The following is a 27,970-nucleotide window of genomic DNA, read 5'->3' on the forward strand; positions in this document are numbered from 1 at the left end:
TTTAGAGAAGGAAATTGCTGTCTTTATCTGGTCTGGCCATCATGTGACTCCAGACCTACAGTAATATGGTTGACTATTAACTCCCTTCCGGCAGGGACAGGGCAAGGGAACATATCATGGTTAAGTGTCAATTAAGGGATCATTGGATGTGTGTGCATATCTAAACATATATATCAAGATTAGAGTGGGTGCTGGAAAAGCACAGCAGGTCAGGCAGCATCTGAGGAGCAGGAAAATTGACATTTCGGGCAGGAGCTCTTCATCAGGAATGAGGTGAAGGGCTCATATGTCCATATGGGGAACAAATAATCAGTGTGTGGAAGTTTTGTCCAGTGTGAATCGGAATAAAACTTTAATATAAAACCATAAGACATAGGATCAGCAGTAATTCATTTAGTCTGCTCTGCTATTTAGGGAGATTCAGGGTGAGTTAGTAAGTTTGCAAGGTGGAGTTGTGAATAATGTAGAAAGTTATCAAAGGATACAGCAGGATGTAGATCAGTTGCAGGTGCGAGCGGTGAAATGGCAAATGGAGTTTAATCTGGGTAAGTCTGAGGTGCTGCACTTTAAGAGATCAAATGTTAAGAAAAAGTATATAGTTAGTGGCAGGACTCTGAATAGCATTGATGTACAGAAGGGTCTTGGGGTTCAAGTCCATAGCTTCCTGAAAGTGGCCACTCAAGTAGAGAGAATCGTAAAGAAGGTGTACGGCATGTTGCCTTTATTGGTTGGGCAATTGAGTACAAGAGTCAGGATGCCATGTTGCTGCAGCTTTATAAGACTTTGGTTAGGCCACACTGAGAATATTGCATTCAATTCTGGTCATCACATTCTGGAAGGATGTGGAGGCTTTGGAGAGGGTGCAGAACAGGTTTATCAGAGTGCTGCCTGGATTACAGGGTATGAGCTATAAGAGGCTAGAAAAACTTAGGTTATTTTCTCTTAAGCGGCAGAGGCTGAGGGGAGACTTGATAAAAATCTATAAAATTATGAGATACAGAGATAGCGTTGGCAGTCAGAATCCTTTTCCCAGAGGTGAAATGTCTAATACTAGGGGGCATGCATTTAAAGTGAGAGAGGGAAAATTTAAAGGAGATGTGAGGGGCAAATCTTTTTACACAGAAAGTGGTTGGAATCTGGAATGCACTGCCAGCAGTTGTGGTGGAGGCAGATATGATAAGGACATTTAAGGGACTTTTAGATAAGCACATGAATATTGAAGGAATGGAGGGATATGGATCAAAAGCATGCAGAAGAGATTAGTTTCATTTGGCGTCATGTTCAGCAAAACATCATGGGCCGAAGGCCCTGTTCCTATGCTGTATAGATCTATGTTTCATGTTCTATGTTCTATCACAACTGATCTAACAATCTTCAACTCCACTTTCTTGCCTATTCCCCATAACCCTTGATTCCCTTACAGATTAAAAATCTTTCTGTCTTGGACTTGAATATATTTAATGGCCCCCTCTGTGTGAAAGACCTCCACAGATTTATTATGCTCTGAAAAAAGAAATTTCTCCTCATTTCTGTTCAAAATGTGTAACTCCTTATTCTGAAATTATTCCCTCTGGTATCAGACTCTTCCATAAGGAGCGGTATCCTGCAGGTGTCTTTGGTCTCTGCCTTTGTAGTTTTTTTTAAATGACTTGGATGAGGAGGTTGAGGGGTAGGTTAGTAAATTTGCAGATGACACAAAGGTTGGAGGTGCTGTTGATAGTATTGAGGGCTATTGCAGGCTGCTGCGTGACATAGACAGGATGCGGAGCTGGGCTGAGAAATGGCAGATGGAGTTCAACCTGGATAAATGTGAAGTGATGCATTTTGGAAGGTTGAACTTGAATACTGAATATAGGATTAAAGACAGGATTCTTGGCAGTGTGGAGGAACAGAGGGATCTTGGTGTTCAAGTACATATATCCCTCAAAGTTGCCACCCAAGTGGATAGGGTTGTTAAGAAAGCATATGGTGTTTTGGCTTTCATTAACAGGGGGTTCAAGTTTAAGAGCTGCAAGGTTTTTCTACAACTCTACAAGTCCCTGGTGAGACCACACTTGGAATATTGTGTCCAGTTCTTGTCGCCCTATTATAGGAAAGATATAGATGCTTTGGAGAGGGTGCAAAGAAGGTTTACCAGGATGCTGCCTGGACTGGAGGGCTTGTCTTATGAAGAGAGGTTGACTAAGCTTGGACTTTTCTCTCTGGAGAGAAGGAGGAAGAGAGGTGACCTGATCGAGGTATATAAGAGGCATGGATAGAGTCAATAGCCAGAGACTTTTCCCCAGGGCAGGATTGACTGGGATGAGGGATCATAGTTTTAGGTTATTAGGAGGAAGGTATTGAGGAGACATCAGAGGTAGGTTCTTTAGGCAGAGAGTTGTGAATGCATTGCCAGCGGTGGTGATGGAAGCGAAGTCATTGGGGACATTTAGGGACCTGCTGGGCAAGCACATGGGCAGTAGTGAATTGAGGGGTGTGTAGGTAAGGGTATTTTATTTTAGATTAGGGATTAATCCTCGGCACAACATCATAGGCCAAAGGGCCTGTTCTGTGCTGTACTTTTCTATGTTGTATTTTCTATGTTCTAAGGAAACAACCTATCTGCATCTACCCTATCAAATCATCTTGTAAGGTCAACTCTCATTCTTCTATATTCTAGCAAATACTGGACTCAAACTCCCCTCATTAGACTGTCCCTCATACCCAATATCAACCAAGTGAACATTCTCTGGATTGTCTCCAATGTTAGAATAGCTCTTCTTCAATATGGGGCCCAAAACTATTTACAGTATTCTATTTGTGGTGAGATTGGTGTCTTTATAGGTTTAGCAAAACTTATCTACTTTAAATTTCATTGCCTTTGAAATAAAAGGCAATATTCCATTGGCCTTTCTTATTTTTTTGATTGATGCAAGAGTACTCCCATAGTTCCTGCAGTGTTTCTCTATTTAAATAATATTCAGCTCCTCTATTCTTTCTGCTAAAGTGTATAATCCCACATTTCCATACAGTATATTACATCTGCCAAGATCTTAGCACTTGCTTAACCTGTCTATACTCACCTGTGACACCCTTTGTGCCATCTTGAATTCCCACCTTTTTTTGTGTCATCATCAAACTTGGTGATAGTGCACTCACTTCCCTCATCCAAGTCATTAATATATATTGTAAAAGGTTGTAGTAATGATAAGGTCCTAAGGGAGAGTTGCTGAACAAAGAGACCTTGGCATGCATAGTTCATAGTTCCTTGAAAGTGGAATCGCAGGTGGTAGGATAGTGAAGAAGGCGTTTGGTATGCTTGCCTTTATTGGTCAGAGTATAGAGTACAGGAGTTGGGAGGTCATATTGCGGCTGTACAGGACCTTGGTTAGGCCACTGTTGGAATATTACGTGCAATTCCGCCCTCCTGCCTATCTTGATGTTGTGAAACTTGAAAGGGTTCAGAAAAGATTTACGAGAATGTTGCCAGGGTTGGAGGATTTGAGCGATAGGAAGAAGTTGAATAGGCTGGGGCTGTTTCCCTTGGAGCGTCGGAGGCTGAGGGGGTGACCTTATAGAGGTTTACAAAATCATGAGGGACATGGACAGGGTAAATAGAGAAGGTCTTTTCTTTGGGGTGGGCGAGTCTAGAACTAGAAGGTTTAGGGTGAGAGAGGAAAGGTATAAAAGAGACTTAAGGGGCAACTTTTTCACACAGAGGGTGGTGCGTGAGTGGAATAAGCTGCCAGAGAAAGTGGTGGAGGTTGGTACAATTGCAATATTTAAAAGGCAAAAGTGAGGACTGCAGATGCTGGAGATGAGAGTCCAGATTAGAGTGGTGCTGGAAAAGCACGGTAGGTCAAGCAGCATCTGAGGAGCAGGAAAATCAATGTTTCGGGCAAAAGCCCTTCACCTTCCCCTGCCACCGCAGGAATTGCACAATCTGTGCCCACACTTGCCCCCCTGCACATCCACCAATGTCATTTACTGTATCCGTTGCTCCCGATGCAGTCTCCTTTACATTGGGGAGACTGGACGTCTGCTTGCAGAGTACTTTAGGGAACATCTCCAGGATACCCGCACCAATCAACCACCCCCTCCCCCCCCCTCCGTGGCTGAACATTTCAACTCTCCGTCCCATTCTGCCGAGGACGTGCAGATCCTTGGCCACCTCCACCGCCGCTTCCTCACCACCCGACGCGTGGAGTAAGAACCCCTTCATCTTCCGCCTCAGACTTTACCAGTTTCCTCATTTCCCCCCACCTTACTCCAGTTCCAACCTGCCAGCTCAGCACCATCCTCATGACCTGTCCTACCTGCCAATCTTCCTTCCCTCCTATCCGGTCCACCCTCCTCTCCGACCTATCACCTTCATCCCCACCTCCATCCACCTTTTGTACTCTTGGCTACCTTCTCCCCAGCCCCATCCCCCTCCCATTTATTTCTCCAACCCGGAGGCTCCCTGTCTCATTCCTGATGAAGGGCTTTTGCCCAAAACATTGATTTTCCTGCTCTTTGTATGCTGCCTGATCTGCTTTTCCAGCACCACTCTAATCTAGACTGTGTAACATTTAAAAGGCATCTGGATGGCTATATGAATAGGAAGGGTTTGGAGGGATATGGCAGCTGGGACTAGGTTGGGTTGGGATATCTGGTCAGCATGGACGAGTTCGACCAATGTGTCTGTTTCTGTGCTCTACATCTCCATGACTCTATGACTGATCTCAATGGCATTCAACTACTTTGAGGTCACGATCCTGAATTTTTCCCTTCTATTTCAACTCTCTGTCTTCTATTAGTTAGCTGATCGTCTCTTCATGCTAATATACGACCTCCATACCATGGGTTCTTGTTTTATTAAGTAGCCTAGTATGTGGAACTTTCTCAAACACCTTCTGAAAATCCAAATATATTTTATCCACTGCTTCTCCTTTATCTATCCTACTTGTTAACTCCTCAAAGACTTCTAGTAACTTGTTGGCAAAACTCAGCAGGTCTTGGTAGCATCTGTGGGAAGAAAGCAGAGTTAATGTTTTGAGCCAGGTGACTCTTCATTAGAATTGATAGCAACTAGGGAAAAAAAGAGTTATTTATGCTGAAGACAATGTTTGATGGTCAAGGGGAGGTGAGTGAATAGATGGAGATGGAGCCCAGAAAGAGAGATATGAAACAGGTAGGAAAACAAGGAAACTATGGAGGGCAGGCTAGGACAGAAGAAAAGTGGCAATAAGAGCTAAGAGTAGGAGAGATTGGGTGAGTTATGCTGAAAGGAGACCATACAATGTGATAGCAGGCCTGAGAATGGGTGAAAATGGGTTGGTTGTGCTAAAAGCAACCAATGTCATAATAGGACTGGATATGAGAGTGAGTAACAAACATGGAATGGTGCAATCAGGCTCTGAGTGATTGAACTTGAAACTGGAGTCCAGAGGCTGCAGGATCCTCAAGCTGAAAATGAGACATTGTTCTTTGGGCTTGCGCTAATGCTCGCTGGAACATTGCGCTAATGCTCGCTGGAACATTGCAGCAAGCCTGAGATAGGGAACCTGGTGGTCTGTTGAAATGACAGGTGACTGGAAGCTCTGGCTCATTTTTACTGACAGATGTTCTGCAGATCAGTCACCCAAACTGTGCTTTGTCTCCCCATTGTAGAGTAGTGAATACAGTAGACTGTGCAGGTAAATCACTGTTTCATCTGGAAGGTGTGTCTGGATGGTGAGTTGGGAGGAAGTAAATGGGCAGGTGTTACACCTCCTGTGATTGCATGGGAAGATACTGTCGGAGCGTGGAGAGGAGTAGACCAGGGAGTCCCAGAGGGAACAGTGCCCGCAGAAGTCTGACAAGGGAGGGGAAAGGAATATGTGTCTGATGGTGGGATCTCACTGGAGGTGATGGACTTACAATCCTCTGGATGTGGAGCTGGGAGGGTAGAAAGTGAGGACCAGGGATACCTTTCTGCTGTTGTGGGAAGGGACAGAGGGGGTCAGGGCCAAAGTGCGGGAGATGGATGAGACACAGCTGGGGGCCCTGTCAAACACGATGGTGGTAAAGCCTTGTTTGAGAATGGAGCTGGACATTTCGGAGGCCGCCTTGTTGAAACTGACATCATCGGAACAGATGTATTGGAGATGGAAGAATTAGAGAATGGGATGGAGACCTTACAGGAAGTAGGATGAGAGGATGTATAGTCAAGGTAGTTTTGGGAATTGATGGACTTATAATGGATATTGGGGGTCAGCCCAGAAATGGAAACACAGATGTTGAGAAAGGGAAAGGAGGAGTCAGAGATGGACCAGTTGAAGGTGAGGGCAAGGTGGAAATTGGGAGCAAAATTGTGAAATATTTCCAGTCCAACAAGAGAGGGATGCAGCACCGATGGTGTCATCAATGTATCGAAGAAAGAATTATGGACAGGAGCTGGAATAGGACTAGAACAAGGAATGTTGCACATACCCCTAAAAGATAAGCATAACTGGGACCCATGCAAGTACCCAGGATGACCGTTTCACCTGAAAAAAGTGGGAGTAGTTAAAGGAGAATTTGTTCAAAGTGATGACAACTTAGCCAGGCCGAGGAGGCTGGTGGTGGATGGGGATAATTCAAGCTTTGTCCAGGACAAAGCAGAGAGCCTGGAGACCAACCTGGGTGCAAAGGTACTGCACATCCATGGCAAAGAGGAGGAGGCTGGAGCCCACAAACTGAAAATTCTGAAACTGACATAAAGCATCAGGAGAATTGTGAATGTAAGTGGGGAAGGACAGGACAAGGGGAGGAAAAAAGATCAAGTCAAAGTAAGAAGAGATATGTTCCATGGGGCAGGAGCAGGCAGAAACAGCAGCTCTACCCCGGTAGTTCTGTTTCTAGATTTTAGGGAGAAAGTAGAGTGGGTTGTATGGGTTTGGGAGACTATGGGCTAGGAGGCTGTCATGGGGGGATCCCAGATGAGGTGAGGGTGATGACAGTCATGGACACAAAAGCCTCGTATACCATGGTGGGGTCATGGTGGGGTGGTAGCAGCAAGTATTTGAGAACTGGAGCTCAGCCTCCACATCATAGTGGCCAATATGCCAGACAACAACTGCACCATCCTTGTTGGCAGGTTTGACGACAAAGTCAGGATTGGACCTAAGAACATGGAATGCAGCCAGTTCAGAGAGAGAGAGTTTTGAATGGATGAAGGGGGCAGAAAAATTAAGGTGACTGATGTCACGTCGACAGTTCTCAATGAGTAAGTTGAGTGTGGGTAAAAAGGTCAGGGAGGGGGGGTATCCCAGTGGATGGACTGTTATGGACCAGACCACACTCCCTCAAAATATCAAGGAGATTGCTTAGACCCTAACTTCTATTTAAAAGCAAGTGTAGGATGCTGTGTTCCAGATCTGATTCGATTGGTCCACTACTAGGCTTTAAGAAAAACACACAATACTGTTATATCACAATTAAAATACAAATGAATAAAAACTTTGACTCTGTTGAAATACTTAATATAATAATACATTATTTAATGACTAATCATCAACTGTCCCAATAAGCAACATCCCCTAAACACACTCTTGGCAGAGGCAAATCCAGAAAACAAATTTTCCTCATGTGCTATCATGTCTACAGTCTGGGAGAAAGAAACACCAAAAAAAACAATCTAGCAGCAAAGGTGAACTCAAGCTTTTAGCTGCAGTAGAAAGAGAGCTCTATTTATTAGCTTCAACAGCCAACTCCAAATCCCAACTGAAAGCACAGTTAAAACCCTAGGTCTGTGTGAGCCTGACTCCATCCACTCATGCTTCTATTGTTTAATCTAAAAAAGCACTCAGGGAACTCAAAGCTGTTTACCCATTGGCTTCTGAAGCAGATATTCAGTACCACTGTGGCAACACCTCTCTGCAAGAGAAACAGCACAGAACAAAACTCTCTTAAAGGCACAGTACCATCACAGGAGAGCATTGAAGGCAAGTGAAAGTGTCTGTGGGATGGCAGGGGGAGGTCCCCTGTCCACAGAAATGGGCATGGTGGGGGTGGGGGGGGTTGATGATGGAAGAAGTGTTCAATGTCATGTCCAGCCTGAAATTCATTGAGGTGGGGGCACAGAGGGATAAAACTGAGCCCTTTGCTGAGTACAAAACATTCAGCATCAGAGAGCTGCAGGGATAGTAAATATCTAACAAGATTTGGGGTCAGGAGAAGGGATGGAGTCAGAGTAAAAGCTAGGGGAGGGAGGTTCCAGAGTATCTAACAGTTCTGATAGAGTCAACAGACTCAAAACTCAAACTAGTTTCTTCCCACAGATGCTGCCAGACCTACTGAGTTTCCGAGTACTTTCTGTTTAGTTTGAGATCTTCAGCGCCTGCAGTTCTTTGTTTTATTCTAGTAAATTGATCAGACAATTTCCCCTTCACAAAGTCTTTTCAACTCTGCTTGATCATATTATGTATTTCTAAATATATTGTGATTGCATTCTTTATAATAGACAAACGATTCCCCAAAGCCAGATGTTAAACTCACTGTCCTATAGATGGAAAAATGTATGCCCAAACTCAGTCCTTTAACCTCTGGTGTTTAACAACTTACTGAGACGAGCTTTATATTTTGGATTTTACAGAGTTCACATTCCTCTAGTGTTATGTTTTCATGTAGAATAAACAAAACCATTCCTTTTATGGAATTTCTTTGAATATTTTTTGAATATGTACAAATTGCATTATTGATCGTTGTGTCTTCCAGATATCAACTTGTGGTGATTATATTGACGTACCTCTTACCATTGATTGTGATGGGAGTTGCCTATACAAAGGTGGGAAAAACACTGTGGGCCAGCGAAATACCCGGAGACTCAACAAAAAGATATAGTGAGCATTTGAATGCAAAACGAAAGGTTTGTAGCAAAACAAAAAAAAAATCTGTGATCAATTTGATTTAGAGAGGAGGGCATGTACCTGATGAATGCTTGCCATTACCTAAGACCAATGGGATTAATTCATTCAGTTAAACAGACTGCCATGGTTGTTACTGAGTTTAAATCCTTATTCCTTGAATTGTTTAATTTTTAATTCACTGATGGGATATGCACATCCCTTGCTAGGCCAGTATTTATTGCTCATCTTTAATTATCCTGGAGAAAGTGGTGGTAAGCTGCCCACTTGAAGCATGGTCAGGGTGAGGGGAAGGAGAGTGGACAGAACAGGGCAAAGGACATTGGACAGAATAGGGGGAGAGTGTGGACAAGATGGAAGGGGAGAGAGTTCCAGAACAGAGGGAGAAAGTGGATACGGTGGTGGTGGGGGTGGGTGGGGTTTGAGTGTGGAGAGAGTGGGTAGGGAGAGAGTGGACAGGATGAGGGGAAGAGAGTGGACAAGGTGGGGGCAGAGTGTGGACAGGATGGGGGAGAGTGAACACAGTGAAGTGGGAAGAGTGGACAGGGTGGGGAGAATTGGCAAATTGGATCCAGAATTGACGAATTAGCAGGAAGCAGACTATGATCGTGGATGAGAGGTCTTTTTCCAACTGGAAGTCTGCATCCAGTGATTGATAGGGAGCCATTGCTGTTTGTGGTTAATATAAATGATTTAGACTTGAATGTAAGGCGGTTAAATGTAAGTGGGTAGGACAAGCATAGTGAAGGAATACATGATGAACAGCAGGATCCTGGGGAGCACTGAGGATCAAAGGGACCTTGGTATGCATGCCTGTTCCCTTAAGATATCAGGACAGTTGAATAAAGTGGTTAACAAGGCATATGGTATACCGGCCTTTTATCAGTCAAAGCATCGAATTTGAGAACAGGCAGGTGAAGCTGGAACTGTAGAAAATATTGCTTAGGCCACAGCTTGAGTATTGTCTGCAGTTCTGGAGGGATGTGATAGCACTGGAGAGGGTGCAGAGGAGATTTAGAGTTACATAGAGAGCCATAGAGGATAGAAACAGGCTCTTTGGCCCACTATATCTATGCTGACCAACAAACACCAAACTACACTCATCTCATTTACCTGCACTTTATTTATATCCTACTATGTCCTGGCATTTTAAGTACTTGACAAGGTGCTTCTTAGATGTTGCGAGTGTACCGGCCTCCACCACACTCTCAGGCTGTGTGTTCCATATCTCTATCACCCTTTGTGTGAAAAAAACTCTTAGGTCTCCTCTGAACTTACTTCTCACTTTAAACTTATGCCCTCTGATCTAAGACACATCTACCCTATCTACCCTATCTACCTGTAATATACCCAGTCAGATCCCCCCAGCCTCCTCTGCTCCATGGAAAATAAACCAAGCCACTATCGAGTCTCTCTTCATAACTGAGACTTTCCACCCCAGGCAACATCCTGGTGAATCTCTTCTGAGCCCTCTCCTGTGCAGTCATGAACTTCCAAATGTGTGGTGACTAGAAACGCACACGGTGTTCTATCTATGGCCTAACTAATGTTTTGTAAAGCTGTAATTTTACCAGGGTGTTGTTTGGGTTGAAGACTTGCAGTTATGAAGAGAGATTGGATTGACTGGGTTTGCTTTCCTTGGAGCAGAGGAGATTGAGAGGGGACCTGATTGAGATGTATACACTTATGAGGGGCATTGATAGGGGAGACACAAAGAAATTTTACCCCTTCAAGGAGGGATCAATGACCAGGAACAGATTTAAGGTAAGGGGTAGAAGGTTTAGAGGAGATGTGAGGAAAAGCTTTTTCAGCTAGAGGGTGGTGGGAATCTGTAAGGATGGAAAAGGCCGAAACCCTTATAACGTTTCAGGAGTATTTAGATGTGCACTGGCAATGCCAAAGAATACAAGGCTATGGGCCAAGTGCTGGAAAATAGAGATACTAAGGCCAGGCGTTATATTGTTCTGCATGATACAGGAGCTGGTGGACCTTACCTATAGTGAGTGCTGGATGCTTCAAGAATTCTCGCTCAGAGTTGATGAGTTGGAGTCTGAGCTTCGAACACTGCAACACATCAGGGAGGGGGAGTGTTACCTGGATTCTGTGTTTCAGGAGGCAGTCACATCCCTCCTTAGATTAACTACCTCAAATTAAGTTAGTCGTCAGGGACAGGAGTGACTATTAGTGAGACAGTTAGCAGGTCCAGAAGGTAATGCTGAAGGAGCCTCAGCCCTTGAGCTTGTCTAACAGATTTGAGATTCTTGCTCCCTATGTGGACAAGAGTGGGAGTTGTAGGGAGGATGAGCAAATTGACCATAGCACTGTGGTATGCCATTCAAGAGAAGCGTTGAAAAGAGAAATGTAGTTCTAATTGGTATAGTATAGCAGGGGAATAGACACTATTCTCTGTGGCCAGCATTGAGAGTCCCAAAGGCTGCATTGCCTGCCTAGTGCCCAGCTTCAGGATATCTCACCTGGGCTGCAGAGGAAATTGGAGAGGGAGGGGACAGAACCAATTGTCATGGTTCATGTAGGTACCAATGATATAGGTAGAAAGAGGAATGAGGTTCTGCTGAGGGAATATGACTACCTTGGGATTAAATTGAGAGCAGAACCAAAAAAGGAGGCATCTACTTGAACTAGTTGGCACAGGGTCAACAAGATTAAAGAGGATTGACTCAAAGATTGGTGTGGAAGAAACAGGTTTGAATTCATGGGGTACAAGGAAAAGAGGGAGTTATTCCAATGGGATGGGCTCTACCTGATTCAAGCTGGGACCAGAGTCTGGGCAAATTGCATAACTGGGGCTGTGGATAGGGCTTTAAAGAGTTGGAGGAATTATGGAGCGTTCAGATGTGTGGAAAATTAAAACTCAAAGGTAAAGGACAAGTTGGGATTGCAGGAAAGGTTTGGAGGGATATGGACCAGGTGCTGGCAGGTGGGACTAGACTAGGTTGGGATATCTGATCAGCATAGACGAGTTGGACTAAAGGGTCTGTTTCCATGCTGTACATCTCTATGACTCTATCTCTATGAACAGTTGGAGAATTTATAAAGAACAGTGCAATAATTATGGGTAACTTTAATCTTCATGTTGATTGGGTTAATCAAATTAGAAAGGGTAGCTATGGCAACAAATTCATAGAGTGATGGTGCTGATTGTACCCAAAAAATAGAAGGAAGGGACAGAATGCGTGAATGTCAAATTACACCAAAGGACCATTAGAGTGTAGAGAAATGTGATAATAGAACAAAATTGAAGGCTTCATATCTTTACGCATAAAGCCTTCAGAATAGGGTAGACAAACTGACAGCACAAATTGAAGTAGATGAATATGATCTCACAGCCATTACAGAGATATGGTTACAAGGTGATCAAAATGGCAACTTAACATTCAGGGATTCAAAGTTTGGGAGAAGATTTGTAGCTCGGGTGCTCGTTGTTGTGGTTCTGTTCGCCAAGCTGAGCATTTGTGTTGCAGACGTTTCGTTTCCTGTCTAGGTGACATCCACAGTGCTTGGGAGCCTCCTGTGAAGCGCTTCTGTGATGTTTCCTCCGGCATTTATAGTGATTTGTATCTGCCGCTTCCAGTTGTCAGTTCCAGCTGTCCGCTGCAGTGGCCGGTATATTGGGTCCAGGTCGATGTGCTTATTGATTGAATCTGTGGATGAGTGCCATGCCTCTAGGAATTCCCTGGCTGTTCTCTATTTGGCTTGTCCTATAATAGTAGTGTTGTCCCAGTCGAACTCATGTTGCTTGTCATCTGAGTGTGTGGCTAGTAAGGATAGCTGGTCATGTCGTTTCGTGGCCAGTTGGTGTTCATGGATGCGGATCATTAGCTGACTTCCTGTTTGTCCTATGTAATGTTTTATGCAGTCCTTGCATGGGATTTTGTACACTACATTGGTTTTGCGCATGCTGGGTATCGGGTCCTTTGTCTTGGTGAGTTGTTGTCTGAGAGTGGCTGTTGGTTTGTGTACTGTTATGAGTCCTAGTGGTCACAGTAGTCTGGCTGTCTATCAGAAATGTTTTTGATGTATGGTAGTGTGGCTAGTCCTTTGGGTTGCGGCATGTCCTCATTCAGCTGTCTTTCCCTTAGGCATCTGTTGATGAAATTGCGGGGGTATCCGTTTTTGGTGAATACATTGTAGAGGTGTTCTTCTTCCTATTTTTGCAGTTCTGGTGTACTACAGTGTGTTGTGGCCCTTTTGAATAGTGTCTTGATGCAACTTCTTTTGTGTGTGTTGGGGTGGTTGCTTTCGTAGTTCAGGACTTGGTCTGTGTGTGTGGCTTTCCTGTATATCTTTGTGGTGAATTCTCCATTCGGTGTTCTCTGTACCATCACGTCTAGGAATGGGAGTTGGTTGTCCTTTTCTTCCTCTCTAGTGAATCGGATTCCTGTGGGTGTGGCGTTGATGATCCGGTGTGTGTTCTCTATTTCTGTGTTTTTAATTATTACAAAGGTATCATCTACATATCTGACCCAGAGTTTGGGTTGAATTTGCGGTAAGACTGTTTGTTCTAACCTTTGCATTACCGCTTCTGCTATGAGTCCAGAGATGGGTGAGCCCATGGGTGTGCCGTTGATTTGTTCAAATATTTGGTTGTTGAATGTGAAGTGTGTTGTGAGGCACAGGTCCAGTAGTTTGAGTATGCAGTCTTTGTTGATAGGTTCCCCGTCTTGTTGTCTGTTCCTTATGTCCAGCAGGTTGGCTATTGAGTTTGACTGGGACAACACTACTATTATAGGACAAGCCAAACAGAGAACAGCCAGGGAATTCCTAGAGGCATGGCACTCATCCACAGATTCAATCAATAAGCACATCGACCTGGACCCAATATACCGGCCACTGCAGCGGACAGCTGGAACTGACAACCGGAAGCGGCAGATACAAATCACTACAAATGCCGGAGGAAACAACACACAAGCGCTTCACAGGAGGCTCCCAAGCACTGAGGATGTCACCTAGACTGGGGACGAAATGTCTGCAACACAAATGCCCAGCTTGGCGAACACAACCACAACAACATTCAGGGATGTTTGACCTTTTAGAAAGATAGGAGGCATGGACAGGTGATGGGGTAGCAATATTAATAAGAGATGAAATGAAGACAGTTGTGAGAGATACGCTAGGATTGGATGATGCTGATCTATTTGGGTGAAAGTAAAAAGCAGTAAATGAATGAAGACATTGATAGGACTAGCAAATAGACCCCAAACAGTAGCCATCCTATTGGAAGGATGTTGTGAAACTTGAAAGGGTTCAGAAAAAAATTATAAGGATGTTGCCAGGGTTGGAGAACTTGAGCTATAGGGAAAGGCTGAACAGGCTAGGGCTGTTTTCCCTGGAGCGTCGGAGGCTGAGGGATGACCTTATAGAGGTTTATAAAATCATGAGGGGTATGGATAGGATAAATAGACAAAGTCTTTTCCCTGGGGTGGGGGAGTCCAGAACTAGAGGGCATATGTTTAGGGTGAGAGGGAAAAGATATAAAAGAGACCTAAGGGGCAACTTTTTCACAGAGGGTATGGAATGAGCTGCCGGAGGTAGTGGTGGAGGCTGGTACAATTGCAACATTTAAAAGGCATCTGGATGGGTATATGAATACGAAGGGTTTGGAGGGATATGGACCAGGTGCTGGCAGGTGGGACTAGATTTTGTTGGGATATCTGGTCGGCATGGACAAGTTGGACCGAAAGGTCTGTGTTTTGCTGTACATCTCTATGACTCTATATTAACTGATCTTTCTTCCTTTGATATGGAGTGTCCATTAGATAATTCACTTCACTGACCTTCTTAATTACCTTATATAGACCACTGAATCTTGTCTTCAGATTTTCCTCCTGTAAAGGTAACAATACTAACAGCTCACAGTCTAAGGATACAGGATAGGCCATTCAGGACTGAGTTGAAGTTTCTTCATCCAGAAAGTGGTGAACCTGTGGAATTCTGTATCACAGAAAGCAGTTGAGGCCAAAACATTGAATGTTTTCAAGAAGGAGTTAATATAGTTCTTAGGGCTAAAAGGATCAAAGGGTATGGGGAAAAAGTGGGAACAGGGTATTGGGCTGGATGATCAGCCATGATAATATTGAATGACACAGCAGACACAAAGTGTTGAATTACCTACTCCTGCTCCTGTTTTTTATGTTTCTATGTTTAACCCCACATCTCGGGCTTGAAATGTTCTGCTATCTGCATCCTTACTTGCCCATTCTTTCATCTTTGCCTGTGAAGTTTTTTTAAAAATTCCTGTCTTCTTTGTAAACTCCTGCCAGTCTCTCTAGAAACACAGACAAATGATCTAACATTCATCTTCCTGTTCTAAAAGCTTATTATGAACCCCTTATCTCATGACCATAAATTAATTTGAATGGATTGAACCCCGTAGATTCATTTGCCAAATCACTGGTAGCAAATAACAGAAAAACTGACCTTTGTCCTATGCAAAGGAATCTTCATGACAATGTGCTTTCATCATTGTCTTGAGAATCTGATTGCGTATCTTTAACGCCTTCCCTGTGTTTGTCGATGATATGCTATAGATGTTAACTATTTTCTTTCCAAGTTAGTCAATATATCTTGAAAAAAAAGTTAGATACAGATTTGGACCCTTGATCTGACTGCATTTCACAATACATAATAATCTGACTGATAGTTCATATTAAGTAAAAACAATTGAGTAGTTTTATTCATCACTACTGTAGCTGTGATTGCCCTCAAATGGATGGCCTTTTAGAACCAAGGTGTCATATCCATAATGGAGGAGAAAGTGAGGACTGCAGATGCTGGAGATCAGAGCTGAAAATGTGTTGTTGGAAAAGCGCAGCAGGTCAGGCAGCATCCAAGGAGCAGGAGAATTGACGTTTCGGGCATCAGCCCTTCTTCAGGAAGGGTGAAGGGTGATGTACTTTCATTTTCTGATAATGATCCTTGACAGTCTACCATCACCCTACTGAATGCTTCTACAAAAACCAGTATCGGTACTAAAGGTGCTGGATAGATTGTATGTTACACATTTAGAATGTATGATATATCTTACAACATTGTGCAAATCCTTATGAACATCCTGGGGAATATCATTGACCAGATGAACTAGACTCACTATTTAAATACATTGGCTATGAGGGCAATTCAGAGACTAGGAACACTGTGGCAAGTAACTCACCTCCTGACTCCACAAGGACTGTACAAATCAGGAGTGTAATGGAATACTCTACACTTGCTTGGATGGGTGCAGCTCCAACAATACTCAAGAAACTTGACACAATCCAGGACACAACAGCTGACTTCGTTGGCACCATGTTCACAAACATCCATTCCCTCCACTACTGACGTTCAGTCGCAGCAGTATGTACTATCTGCAAGATGCACAGCAGAAATTCACCAAAGATCTGCCACAGGTGTTGCAAAGCCACAGCCACTTCCATCTAGAAGGGCAAAAGCAGCAGATACCATAGGCACACCACCAGAAGCAGAAGTCTTCTCAGGAGAAAAGTAACAACATTGAGCAGGGTGGATGTCACTTCCACTATGTTAGAGTGATACAGCATCAGTCACAACAAGCCAGACAGAACTTAATTGATACAAACCCTCAACAGATAATGAGTTAGGTGTGCACATTGTTGATTGAATGTGGATTTTGTGTCATATCGAAATCATTTGCTTACTAAAGCATTTGATAAAGTCCCTTATGATCGCTGGTCCAGAAGATTAAGTCACATGGAATCCACAGTGAGTAGTAAATTAAATACAAAATTGGCTTGATCGAAGACAGGATGTTTCTCAAGCGGTGTTTTTTTGACTGGAGTTCTGTGACCAGTGGTACTCTACAAGGATCAGTACTAGGACCTCTGTTGTTTGTCATATATGTAAATGATTTGGATGAAAATATAGATGGTCTGATTAGTAAGTTTAGGCGAAAGTGAGGAATACAGATGCTGGAGATTAGAGTCGACAGTGTAGTACTGGAAAAACACAGCAGGTCAGGCAGCATCCAAGGAGCAGGAGAGTCGGTGTTTCGCACAAAAGTCCTTCATCAGGAATCAGTAAATTTGATTAGTAAGTTTGCAGATGACACAAAAATTGATGGAGTTGGCAATGATGAGGAAGGATTTCGAAGGATACAACAGGATAAAGACCAGTTTGAAAGTTGGGCAGAAAAATGGCAGATGGATTTTGATCTGGATAGGTTACAATGTTGCATTTTGGGAGGTCAAATGAAAGAGAGAAGTGTACAGTAAATGGCAGGGCCCTTAGAGGCATTGATATATGAGGGATCTTGGGATGCAAGCCCATAGCTCCCTCAATGGAGCAACACAAGTGTATAAGATGATAAAGAAAGGATACAGCATGCTTGCTTCCATTGTTCGAGAATTGAGTATAAAAGTTGGAGAGTCATGTTGTAGCTGTATAGAACTTTAGTTAGGCCACATTTGGAGTATGTGTGAAGTTCTGGTTGCTATACTATAGGAAGGGTTTGGGGGTTTGGAGAGGGTGTAAGAGAGGTTTACCAGGATGTTGTCTGGATTAGAGTGTATTAGCTATAAGTAGAGGTTGGACAAACCTTGATTGTTTTCGCTATAGTGTCAGAGGCTGAGGGATACCCTGATAGAAGTATATAAAATTATGAGGGGTGTGGAGAAGATGGATAGTCAGAGTCTTTTTCCAAGGGTGGAATTATCAAATATTCAAGGGCATGGGTTTAAAGTGAAGGGGGGAAAATTTAAAGGATTTGTGCAAAGAGAGGTTTTTACACACATGATGATAGGTGCCCGGAACACATTGCTGGGGAGATGGTATAAGCAGATAGAATACCAACATTGACTAGGCAGAAAATAGAGGGATACAGATCATGTATCCCACAGATGGGATTAGTTTAGTATCATGTTCGGCACAAATATGGTGGGCAGAAGGATCTGTTCCTGTGCTGTACTGTTCTAGGTTCTATGTTCTATAAAGGTAAGCAGTCCTTGTGATGTGCAAAAGCAAATGCAGTTTCTCTGTTAATTCTGTCTTTGCCTCTTTTAATTGTGCAATAACTGTTGCTGTTATCAACTGTTTGAAAGCTGGTCCCACTTTGCAGAAAGACATTGTCTGGACATTAGAGAAAGGTTAGCACTCATTCATACATGATTTGAACATCATCTGGCACTAAGTAAAATTGCTTCTGAGACATCCTTAATGATTGCGGATCTGAGAGCTGTGCAGTGAGTCCTGCATGGCCATGATCTGTTGAAGAGGTATCCTGATGCAGATTCTTCTATCCACCCATCATTACTCAATTTTCAGTGCTTGCAAATTCATATATGCCGCTAAAAGAATACGCAAGGCTTTAGTTGACTTTACCACAACACCTGAATTTCAGTCAGCGCTTAAAAATTCTTCTGTAACCAGAAAAATGCAGTGTGGAGCAGAGTTTAGTTAGAACAGGGGATATTGTGCATCAGCTACTGTTTGAATAGTTTAAATGAACCTTTGCCCTAGAGTAGTGTGCCTTCATGAATGAACTTTTACACAGATAAGTGTGAAACAAGAAGGCAAGGCATAAAGGTATTAGCTTTACAATCTGAAGTCTCCTTACTAAAATACTCACTCATGAACCAACATCTCACCTGTAGAACATCTGTTCTTCTTGGGATATATGAAGAGGCTGTTAAACTCTGTTATGATATCCACATCTCTTAATTCTGCAGCTAAAAGATCAGTTCAACAGACCAGTAAGACTGGGAATGCAGAAGTGCAAGGGAAGTGCTGTGCATTCCTCCAGTTCATGGAAATGGTATTCGCTTTGATGGCTATCTCCAGCCAGACTAGTCCTCAGGGAAAAGGATAGCTGTCCTCTCCACAGCCATCTTCAGGCACTGAAAACAAAAGCAGGGTTTCAGCTTCCCTTTCTCAACCCTCTCCTTTGGTAATGTGTTCCAACAAATATGGAATGGTTGTTCTTGGTTTGCCATGTTTGAATTAGTGCACAACTGGAGTTTAACCATGGCACCCCACGGTCATGGAAACCCTCCATGAAACTCACTGAAAATGACATTTAGCCCAATTATGGGAAGATTCAGCCTTGTGTTGGTAATCCATTCTTGATGGGACTGACTGCGTGCTGGGAATGTACATGGATTCGCTGTGATCACATTCTATTCTAATCGGGATTAACATTGCACTGATAAATTATTCCAGGTAGCATGGACTCTGTTTTGGTAAGCAATTCCAGAACCTATTGAGACTTTGTGTAGTTGATCTATTTCACAGTGGATTTAGAACATAGAACATAGAACATAGAACAGTACACCACAGAACAGGCCCTTCAGCCCACGATGTTGTCCCAACCATTGATCCTCATGTAAGGTAAACCTAATGTACAAACCCTCAAATTTCTGTGACCATATGCAAGTCCAACAGTCTCTTAAATATCCCCAATGACTTTACTTCCACAACTGCTGCTGGCAACGCATTCCATGCTCTCACAACTCTCTGTGTAAAGAACCCACCTCTGATATCCCCTCTATACTTTCCGCCAAACAGCTTAAAACTATGACCCCTCGTGTTAACAATTTCTGCCCTGGGAAAAGTTCTCTGGCTATCAACACTATCTATGCCTCTCATTATCTTGTACACCTCAATTAGGTGCTCTCTCTTCCTTCTTTTTTCCAAAGAAAAAAGTCCGAGCTCAGTCAACCTCTCTTCATAAGATAAGCCCTCCAGTCCAGGCAGCATCCTGGTAAACCTCCTCTGAACCCTCTCCAAAGCATCCACATCTTTCCTATAATAGGGCGACCAGAACTGGACGCAGTATTCCAAGTGCGGTCTAACCAAAGTTTTATAGAGCTTCAACAAGATCTCATGACTCTTAAACTCAATCCCCCTGTTAATGAAAGCAAAAACACCATATGCTTTCTTCACAACCCTGTCCACTTGGGTGGCCATTTTAAGGGATCTATGTACCTGCACACCAAGATCCCTCTGTTCCTCCACACTGCCAAGAATCCTGTCTTTAATCCTGTACTCAACTTTCAAGTTCGACCTTCCAACATGCATCACTTTGCACTTATCCAGGTTTAACTCCATCTACCACCTCTCAGCCCATCTCTGCATCCTGTCAATGTCACACTGCAGCCTACAACAGCCCTCTATACTGTTAACGACACCTCCAACCTTTGTGTCATCTGCAAACTTGCTGACCCATCCTTCAATCTCCTCATCCAAGTCATTAATAAAAATTACAAACAGTAGAGTCCCAAGGACTGTGGAACACCACTCACCACTGACCTCCAGGCAGAATACTTTCCTTCCATTACCACTCGCTGTCTTCTGTTGGCCAGCCAATTCTGTATCCAGACAGCTAAATTTCCCTGTATCCCGTTCCTCCTGACCTTCTGAACGAGCCTACCATGGGGAATCTTATCAAATGCCTTGCTGAAGTCTCTCTACACCACATCCACCTCTCGACCCTCATCAACTTGTCTAGTAACATCCTCAAAGAACTCAATAAGATTTGTGAGGCATGACCTGCCCCTCACAAAGCCGTGCTGACTGCATTTAATCAAGCCATGCTCTTCCAGATGGTCATAAATCCTATCCCTCAGAATCCTTTCTAACACCTTGCAGACGACATGAGACTGACTGGTCTGTAATTGCTGGGGATTTCCCTATTTCCTTTCTTGAAGAGAGGAATTGCATTTGCCTCCCTCCAATCCTCAGGTACGACTCCAGTGGAGAGCAAGGATGCAAAGATCTTCGCAAACGGTGAAGCAATCACATTTCTCATTTCCCAAAGCAGCCAAGGACAAATCTGGTCTGGGCCTGGCGTATTGTCAATCTTAATGTTTGTCAAAATTTTCAGCACACCAGCTTCCTCAATCTCTATCCGTTCCAGCATGCTTACCTGCTCCTCAATGGTTTCAATCACTACAAGGTCCTTTTCTTTAGTAAAGACAGAAGCAAAAAACTTATTTAGGGCTTCCCCTACCTCCTCAGACTCAATACACAAGTTCCCTATGCTATCCCTGATCAGCCCTACTCTTTCTTTGATCATTCTCTTATTCCTCACATACATGTAAAATGCCTTTGGATTCTCCCTAATCCTTCCTGCCAAGCCTTTTTCATGCCCCCTCCTGGCTCTCCTCAGACCATTTTGAGCTCCTTCCTCGCCTGCCTGTAATCCTCTAGAGCTGAGCAAGACCCTTGCTTCCTCCACCTTACGTAAGCTGCCTTCTTTCTTTTGACAAGAAGCTCCTCCACTCTCATCATCCAAGGTTCCTTTATCTTACCCCTTCTTGTCAGTCTCAGAGGAGCACATTTAGGCATCACTCACAATAACTGTTTCTTAAACAGTCTCCACATGTCTATAGTGCCTTTACCATGGAACAATTTCTCTCAGTCCATGCTTCCCAACTCACATCTGATAGCTTCATAGTTTCCTTTTACCCAATTAAATATCCTCCCATTGTGCCTGCTTCTCTCCTTCTCCATAGCTATGTAGAATGTGAGGCAGCTGTGGTCACTATCACCAAAATGCTCTCCTACTGCAAGATCTGATACCTGCCCCGGCTCAATGCCCAGCACCAAATCCAAAATGGCCTCTCCCCTCGTCGGCCTGTCAACGTACTGAGTTAGGAAACCCTCATGAACACACCTTACAAAAACAGCTCCTTCCAAACCATTTGCTCGAAGGAGGTTCCAATCAATATTGGGAAAGTTAAAGTCACCCATTACAACAACCCTACTACATTCACACTTTTCCAAAATCTGCCGACCTAAGCTTTCTTCAATCTCCCTGCTGCTATTGGGGGGGCCTGTAGTAAATCCCTAATGAGGTGACTGCTCCCTTACTGGTCCTAATTTCCACCCGTACTGACTCAGTAGGCAGACCCTCCCTGACAATAGTAACTTCTGTAGCTGTGATAGCCTCTCTGATTAGCAGTGTTACACCTCCTCCTCTTTTCTCCCCCTCCCTATTCTTTTTAAATGTTCTAAACCCTGGAACATCCAGCAACCATTCCTGCCCCTGAGAAACCCACGTCTCTGTTATGGCCACAACATCATAGCACCAGTTACTGATCCATGCTCTAAGCTCATCACTTTTATTCCTGATACTCCTTGCATTAAAGCAAACACACTTTAACCGATCCCTTGGTTCTTCCCAGGAAATTCCTTCCCACTGGCTGTGCTACCTCTTGCTATTGCCTCATCTCCATCAACTCTCACACTGGTATACAGCTCAGGTTCCCACCTACCCCCCCCCCCGCCATACTAGTTTAAACCCTCCTGAACCACTCGAGCAAACCTTCTACCCAGGACATCGGTCCCCTTCCAGTTCAGATGCAACCCGTCCTTCATGTACAGGTCCCACCTTCCCCAGAAGGCATCCCAATTATCTACATATCTGAAGCCCTCCCTCCTACACCAGCTGTGCAGCCACGTGTTAAGCTGCGCCCGCTCCCTGTTCCTCGCTTCGCTATTTTGTGGCACCGGTAGTAAACCCGAGAACACTACTCTGTTCGTCCTGCTCTGCAGCTTCCACCCTAACTCCCTGAAATCACTTTTTATATCCTCAATCCTTTTCCTGGCTATATCATTAGTGCCAATATGTAACATGATTTCTGGCTGTTCGCCCTCCCCTTTCAGAATTTTATACACCCGATCGGAGACGTCCCGATCTTGACCACAAAATCTTTACTCTGTCTTTTTTAATTCTCTCATAGGATGTGGGTATCGCTGGCTGGGACAGCATTCATCGCCCAACCTTAGTTGCCCTTGAGAAGGTAGTGGTGAACTATCTTCTTGAATTACTGCAGTCCATATACTGTAGGTAGATCCACAGTGCTGTTAGGGAGGGACGTAGAATTTTGAACCAGCCACAGTGAAGGAGTGGCAATATATTTCCAAGTCATGATGGTGAATGGTTTGAAGGGGAACTTGCAGGTGGTAGTTTTTCCATGTATCTAGAATCATTGAATCCTTATAGTGTGGCATCATGCCATTTGACCGTTGAGTCCACACTGACCCTCCGAAAGGCATGACACCCAGATCAATCCCCTATCCCTGTAACCCTGCATTTCCTGTGGTTAAACCACCTACCCTGCACATCCCTGCACACTACGGGCAATTTAGCATGGCCAATTCACCTAACCTTCATATCTTTGGACTGTGGGAGGAAACCGGAGCACCCAGAAGAAACGTGGAGAATGTGCAAACTCCACATAAACATTCGCCCAGGGGTGTAATTGAACTCAGATCCCTGGCGCTTTGTGGCAACAGTGCTAACCACTGAGCCACCATGCTGTCCCAAAGAAGTTTTGACTCCTTCAAGCCAGGATTGAACCAGCGACCTGAGGATCTGGTGCCCTTGTGCTTCCAGATGGAAGTGGTCGAGTGTTTGGAAGGTGTTACTGAGCATCAGTGGTGGAGGGAATGGATGCTTATGGATGTGGTGCCAATCAAGCGGGCTGCTTTGTCCTGATTGCTGTCAAGCTTCTTGAGTGTTTTTGTAGCTGGTCTCATGCAGGCAACTGGGGATATTCGCAACAATCTTCAGACAGAAATGCCAAGTGGATAGTCTATCTCAGCTTCCTTCAGTGATTGCCAGCATCACAAATGCCAGTCTTCAGCCATATTGATTCACTCCACATGACAACAAGAAATGGGTGGAGCCACTGGTGGCTGCAAAGACGATAGTTGAAAATTGTGGTATTGGAAAAGCACAGCTGGTCAGGCAGCATCTGAGAAGCAGGAGAGTCGATGTTTCGACCGTAAGCCCATCATCAGGAATGGGGAGGGGGGTACCCAAAGATAAATGGGAGGGGAGTGGGGTTAGGGGGAAGGTAACTGGGAATGCGATAGGTAGGTGAAGGTAGGCTGTGATGGTGATAGGTCAGAGAGGGTTGGATCTGGGATAAGGTTCCAACATTGATTCCGTGTGATTGCCAAGACAGAAAATGATGCATTCTTTCTCCATGCGTCTGGTGGTTAGAGTTTGGTGGTGGAGGAGGCCAATGACTTGCATGTTCTTGGTGGGGTGGGATGGGGCATTGAAGTGTTCGGTCACAGGGTGGTGGGGTTGTTTGGTGGGTGTGTCCCAGAGATGTTCTCTGAAATGTTCCACAAATTGGCATCCTGTCTCCCCAATGTAGAGGAGACCACACTGAGAGCAACGGACATAGCACATGATGTCTGTGGAAGTACGGGGCCCCTTGGCCCTCACCCAACTCATTCCTGATGAAGAGCTTATGTGCAGAATATTGACTCTCCTGCTCCTCGGATGCTGCCTGACTGGCTGTGCTTTTCCAGCATCACACTTTTCGACTCTGAACTCCAATATCTGCAGTCCTCACTTTCTCCTACAAGGGCTATGGGCCCTGACAATATTCCAGCATTAGTACTGAACACTTGTGCTCCAGAACTTGCTGTATCTCTAGCCAAACGGTTTCAGTACAGTTACAACTCTGGCATCTACCCAACCATGAGGAAAACTGCCCAGGTATGTTCTGTACATTAAAAGCAGGACAGGTCCAACCTGGCCAATTACTGCCCCATTAGTCTACTTTCAATCATCAGTAAAGTGATACAAAGTGTCCCCAACAGCACCTGCTCAGCAATAGATGAGTGACTGGCAGGAGAGGCAGGCTGGTAATACAGGAGTCTTCTGTGGCTATTCCCCTCTCTAACAAGTATATCATTTTGGATACTGTTGAGGGGGAATAGCCTGTCAAGGGAGTATATCAGCGACAGCCAGGCCTATGGCACTACAATAGGCTCTGCTGGACATCAGGGTCGGGCGAAATCCAAGCGAGTGATAGTGGTCGGAGACTTGCTCATTAGGGGAATAGACAGGCACTTCACTGCCCACGTTTGAGACGTCTCTGAGCCATTGCACGAAATTCATAAGGTCAATGTCTTTGTGACATTGGTACCAACGACATAGGTAGAAAGGGGATGAGGTCCTTCAGAGTAAGTACAGGGAAAGAGGTTGAAAAGCAGGACCTTGAGGGTAATAATCTTTGGGTTACTACCAGGGCCATGTGCTAGTGAGAGAAAGAATTGAAAGAATTTGGGCGGCACGGTGGCACAGTGGTTAGCACTGCTGCCTCACAGCGCCAGAGACCCGGGTTCAATTCCCGCCTCAGGCGACTCTCTGTGTGGAGTTTGCACATTCTCCCCGTGTCTGCGTGGGTTTCCTCCGGGTGCTCCGGTTTCCTCCCACACTCCAAAGATGTGCAGGTCAGGTGAATTGGCCATACTAAATTGCCCGTAGTGTTAGGTAAGGGGTAGATTTGGGGTATGGGTGGGTTGCGCTTCGGCGGGGCGGTGTGGACTTGTTGGGCCGAACGGCCTGTTTCCACACTGTAAGTAATCTAATCTAAAGAAAGGTAGGACAGATGAATGTGTAGCTAAGGAGGTGGTGTAGGGGGCAGGGTTTCAGGTTCTTGGATCATTGGGACCTCTTCTGGGGCAGAGGTGACATGTACAAGAGGGACAGGTTGCACCTATACTGGAGGGGAGTCAACATCCTCACAGGGAGATTCACTAGTGCTACTCGTGAGGATTTAAATGAGAATGGCAGAGGCCTGGGAACCAGAGCAGCAGGTGAGTAAGTGGAGAGATTGAGGGGAATGTACATATAAGGGTACCAGTAATCAGAAAGAAAGGACAGGCAGAGACACGTAGATGAACACAATGGTACTAATAAACTGAATGTGTTTATTTCAATGCAAGGAGTATCATAGGTAAGGCAGATGAACTTAGAGACTGGATCAGTAACACGGGACTATGATGTTGTGACCATTACATAGAAGTAGTGGAGAGAGGGACGGGACTAGCTGCTCACCATTCCAGGGTTTTGTTGTTTTAGACGAGATAGAGAGGAATGTAAAAGAGGTGGAGGAATTGCATTATTATTCAGGGAGAATGTCACATCTGCACTTAGAGAAGATACACTGGAGGGCTCAACCACTGAGCCACTATGGAAGCTCAAAAATAAGAAGGATGCATTCACTCTGATGGGATTACACTATAGGTCCTCCAACAGCCACTGAGACAAATATGTAGGTAGATCATGGAAAGATACAATAAAAAGAGTTATGATAGTGGGTGACTTTAACTTCCCCAATATTGACTGGGACTGCCTCAGAGCAAGAGGCTTAGATAGGCCAGAATTTGTTAAGTGCATCCAATAGAGTTTCTTGAAACAGTATGTGGATAGTCCAACTAGAAGAAGGGCCATATTGGACCTTGTACTGGCTAATGAGCCTGGCCAGGTGACTGACCTTTCAGTGGGAGAGTGTCTTGGAAACAGTGATCACAACTCCTTAACGTTTAAGGTAGCTATGAATACAGACAGGTCAGGATCTTATGGCAAGGTACTAAATTGGGAGAGAGAAAATTTTGGCAATATTAGGCAAGTGCTAAGGAGTGTTAATTGGGAGGAGCTCTTATCAGGCCAGTTCATATTTGACATGTGGGAATTGGTTAAAAACCTGCTGATGAGAGTTCAGGACCGGGATGTTTCAATAAGGAGGAAGGACAAGGATAGCAAGTTATGGGTAACGAGGGAAGAATTGAACAAGGTTTAGGAAGCTAAAATTGGACAGGGCCAATGAGGAATATAAAGACAGCTGGAAAGAATTCAAGCAGGGAGTTAGGAGAGCAAGAAGGGGCTATGAAGTGACCTTGGCAAATGGGGTTAAAGAGAATCCCAATGCATTCTATACAGCCATTAAAAACTAGGGAGAAGGTGGGACCACTCAAGGGTAAGGGAGGAGAATTGTGCTTGGAGGCAGAGTATCCTAAATGAACACTTTGCATCAGTATTCACCCAGGAGAAGGATATGGAAGATAGGCATTTGAGGGCTCAGTGGTTAGCATTGCAACCTCACAGTGCCAGGTTCGATTCCAACCTTGGGCGACTGTCTGTGTGGAGTTTCCACATTCTCCCTATGTCTGTGTGGGTTTCCTCTGGGTGCTCCGGTTTCCTCCCACAATCCAAAGATGTGCAGGTGGACTGGCCATGCTAAATTGCCCACAGTGTAAGATGCATTAGTCAGAGGGAAATGGGTTTGGATGGGTTACTCTAGGAGGGTTAGTGTGCACTTATTGGGCCAAAAGGCCTGTTTCCACAGTGTAGGGAATCTAATCTAATAGTGAGATTTACGTGGAGCAGGCTTACACATGACATCAATTTGAGATCAAGATAGAAGTGGTGTTGGGTCTCTTGAAAAGTATTGGGGTGGATAAATCCCAAGAGTTGATAAAATGTGGAACTGGATTAAGCACAGCAGGTCAACCTGCATCAGAAGAACAGGAGAGTTGACGTTTTGGGCAGGACCCTTCATCAGGACTGAGAAGGGGGAAGGAGGCTGAGAAATAAGTAGAGGAAAGAGGATGGGGCTAGGGGAAAGGTTGGTGAGATAGTCTTAGGTTGATGGAGGTAGGAGGTTAATGAGACTGGTCGGTGGGTAGGGTGGAGCAGATAGGTGGGGAGGAAGATGAACAGATTAGGTCAGGTAAAAAGGGTGGGGCAGAAGGCAAGTGCTGGACCTGGGACAAGGTAGGGGTTGTGGAGATTTGGAAGCTGGTGAATTCTATGTTGAAGCCATAAGATTGTAAGCTCCCGAGGCAGAAGATGCGGTGTTCTTCCTCCAGTTTGCGCGTGGCCTCATTTTGACTATGGAGGAGGCCCAGGATGGTCATGTCATTGGGGAGAGGGAGGGGGTGTTGAAATGAATGGCAATCGGGTAGTGGGGTTGATTGGAGCGTGTGGACCATAGATGCTGTCTGAACCGGTACCCGAACTTGCCCTCGGACTATCCAATGTAGAGGAGATCACATTGGCAGCAACAGATGCTGTAAATTAGATTAGAGAAAATGCAGGTAAATATCAGCTAGATTCGGAAATGGTTCTTTGGGACATTGGAAGCAGGATTTGCATCTCTTACGGCAGCAGGAGAAGGTGCCAGATATGGAGGAGAGGTTTGTGGGGAGTATGGACCTAATGAGGGAGTCACAGAGGGAACGGTCCCTATGGAAAGCATATAGGGGTGGGGAAGGAAATATCTTTTCGGTAGTGAGGTCAGACTAGAAGTAATGTGTTGGATTTGTAGGATTAGTGGGGTGGACAG

General features: G+C 44.5%; 1 protein-coding gene across 1 annotated transcript in view; it reads left to right on the top strand.

The window, feature by feature from the left end:
- The window catches only part of tacr2 (tachykinin receptor 2), a 102,252-nt gene that overhangs the window by 50,530 nt on the left and 23,752 nt on the right, over positions 1-27,970 (top strand). The window contains exon 3 of the mRNA XM_072558014.1: positions 8,698-8,848. Coding sequence (XP_072414115.1) covers positions 8,698-8,848 — 151 coding nt within the window. The remainder of the gene's footprint in view (positions 1-8,697; positions 8,849-27,970) is intronic.

This window comes from Chiloscyllium punctatum, chromosome 38 (genome assembly GCF_047496795.1).
Source record: "Chiloscyllium punctatum isolate Juve2018m chromosome 38, sChiPun1.3, whole genome shotgun sequence".
Lineage (NCBI taxonomy): Eukaryota > Metazoa > Chordata > Chondrichthyes > Orectolobiformes > Hemiscylliidae > Chiloscyllium > Chiloscyllium punctatum.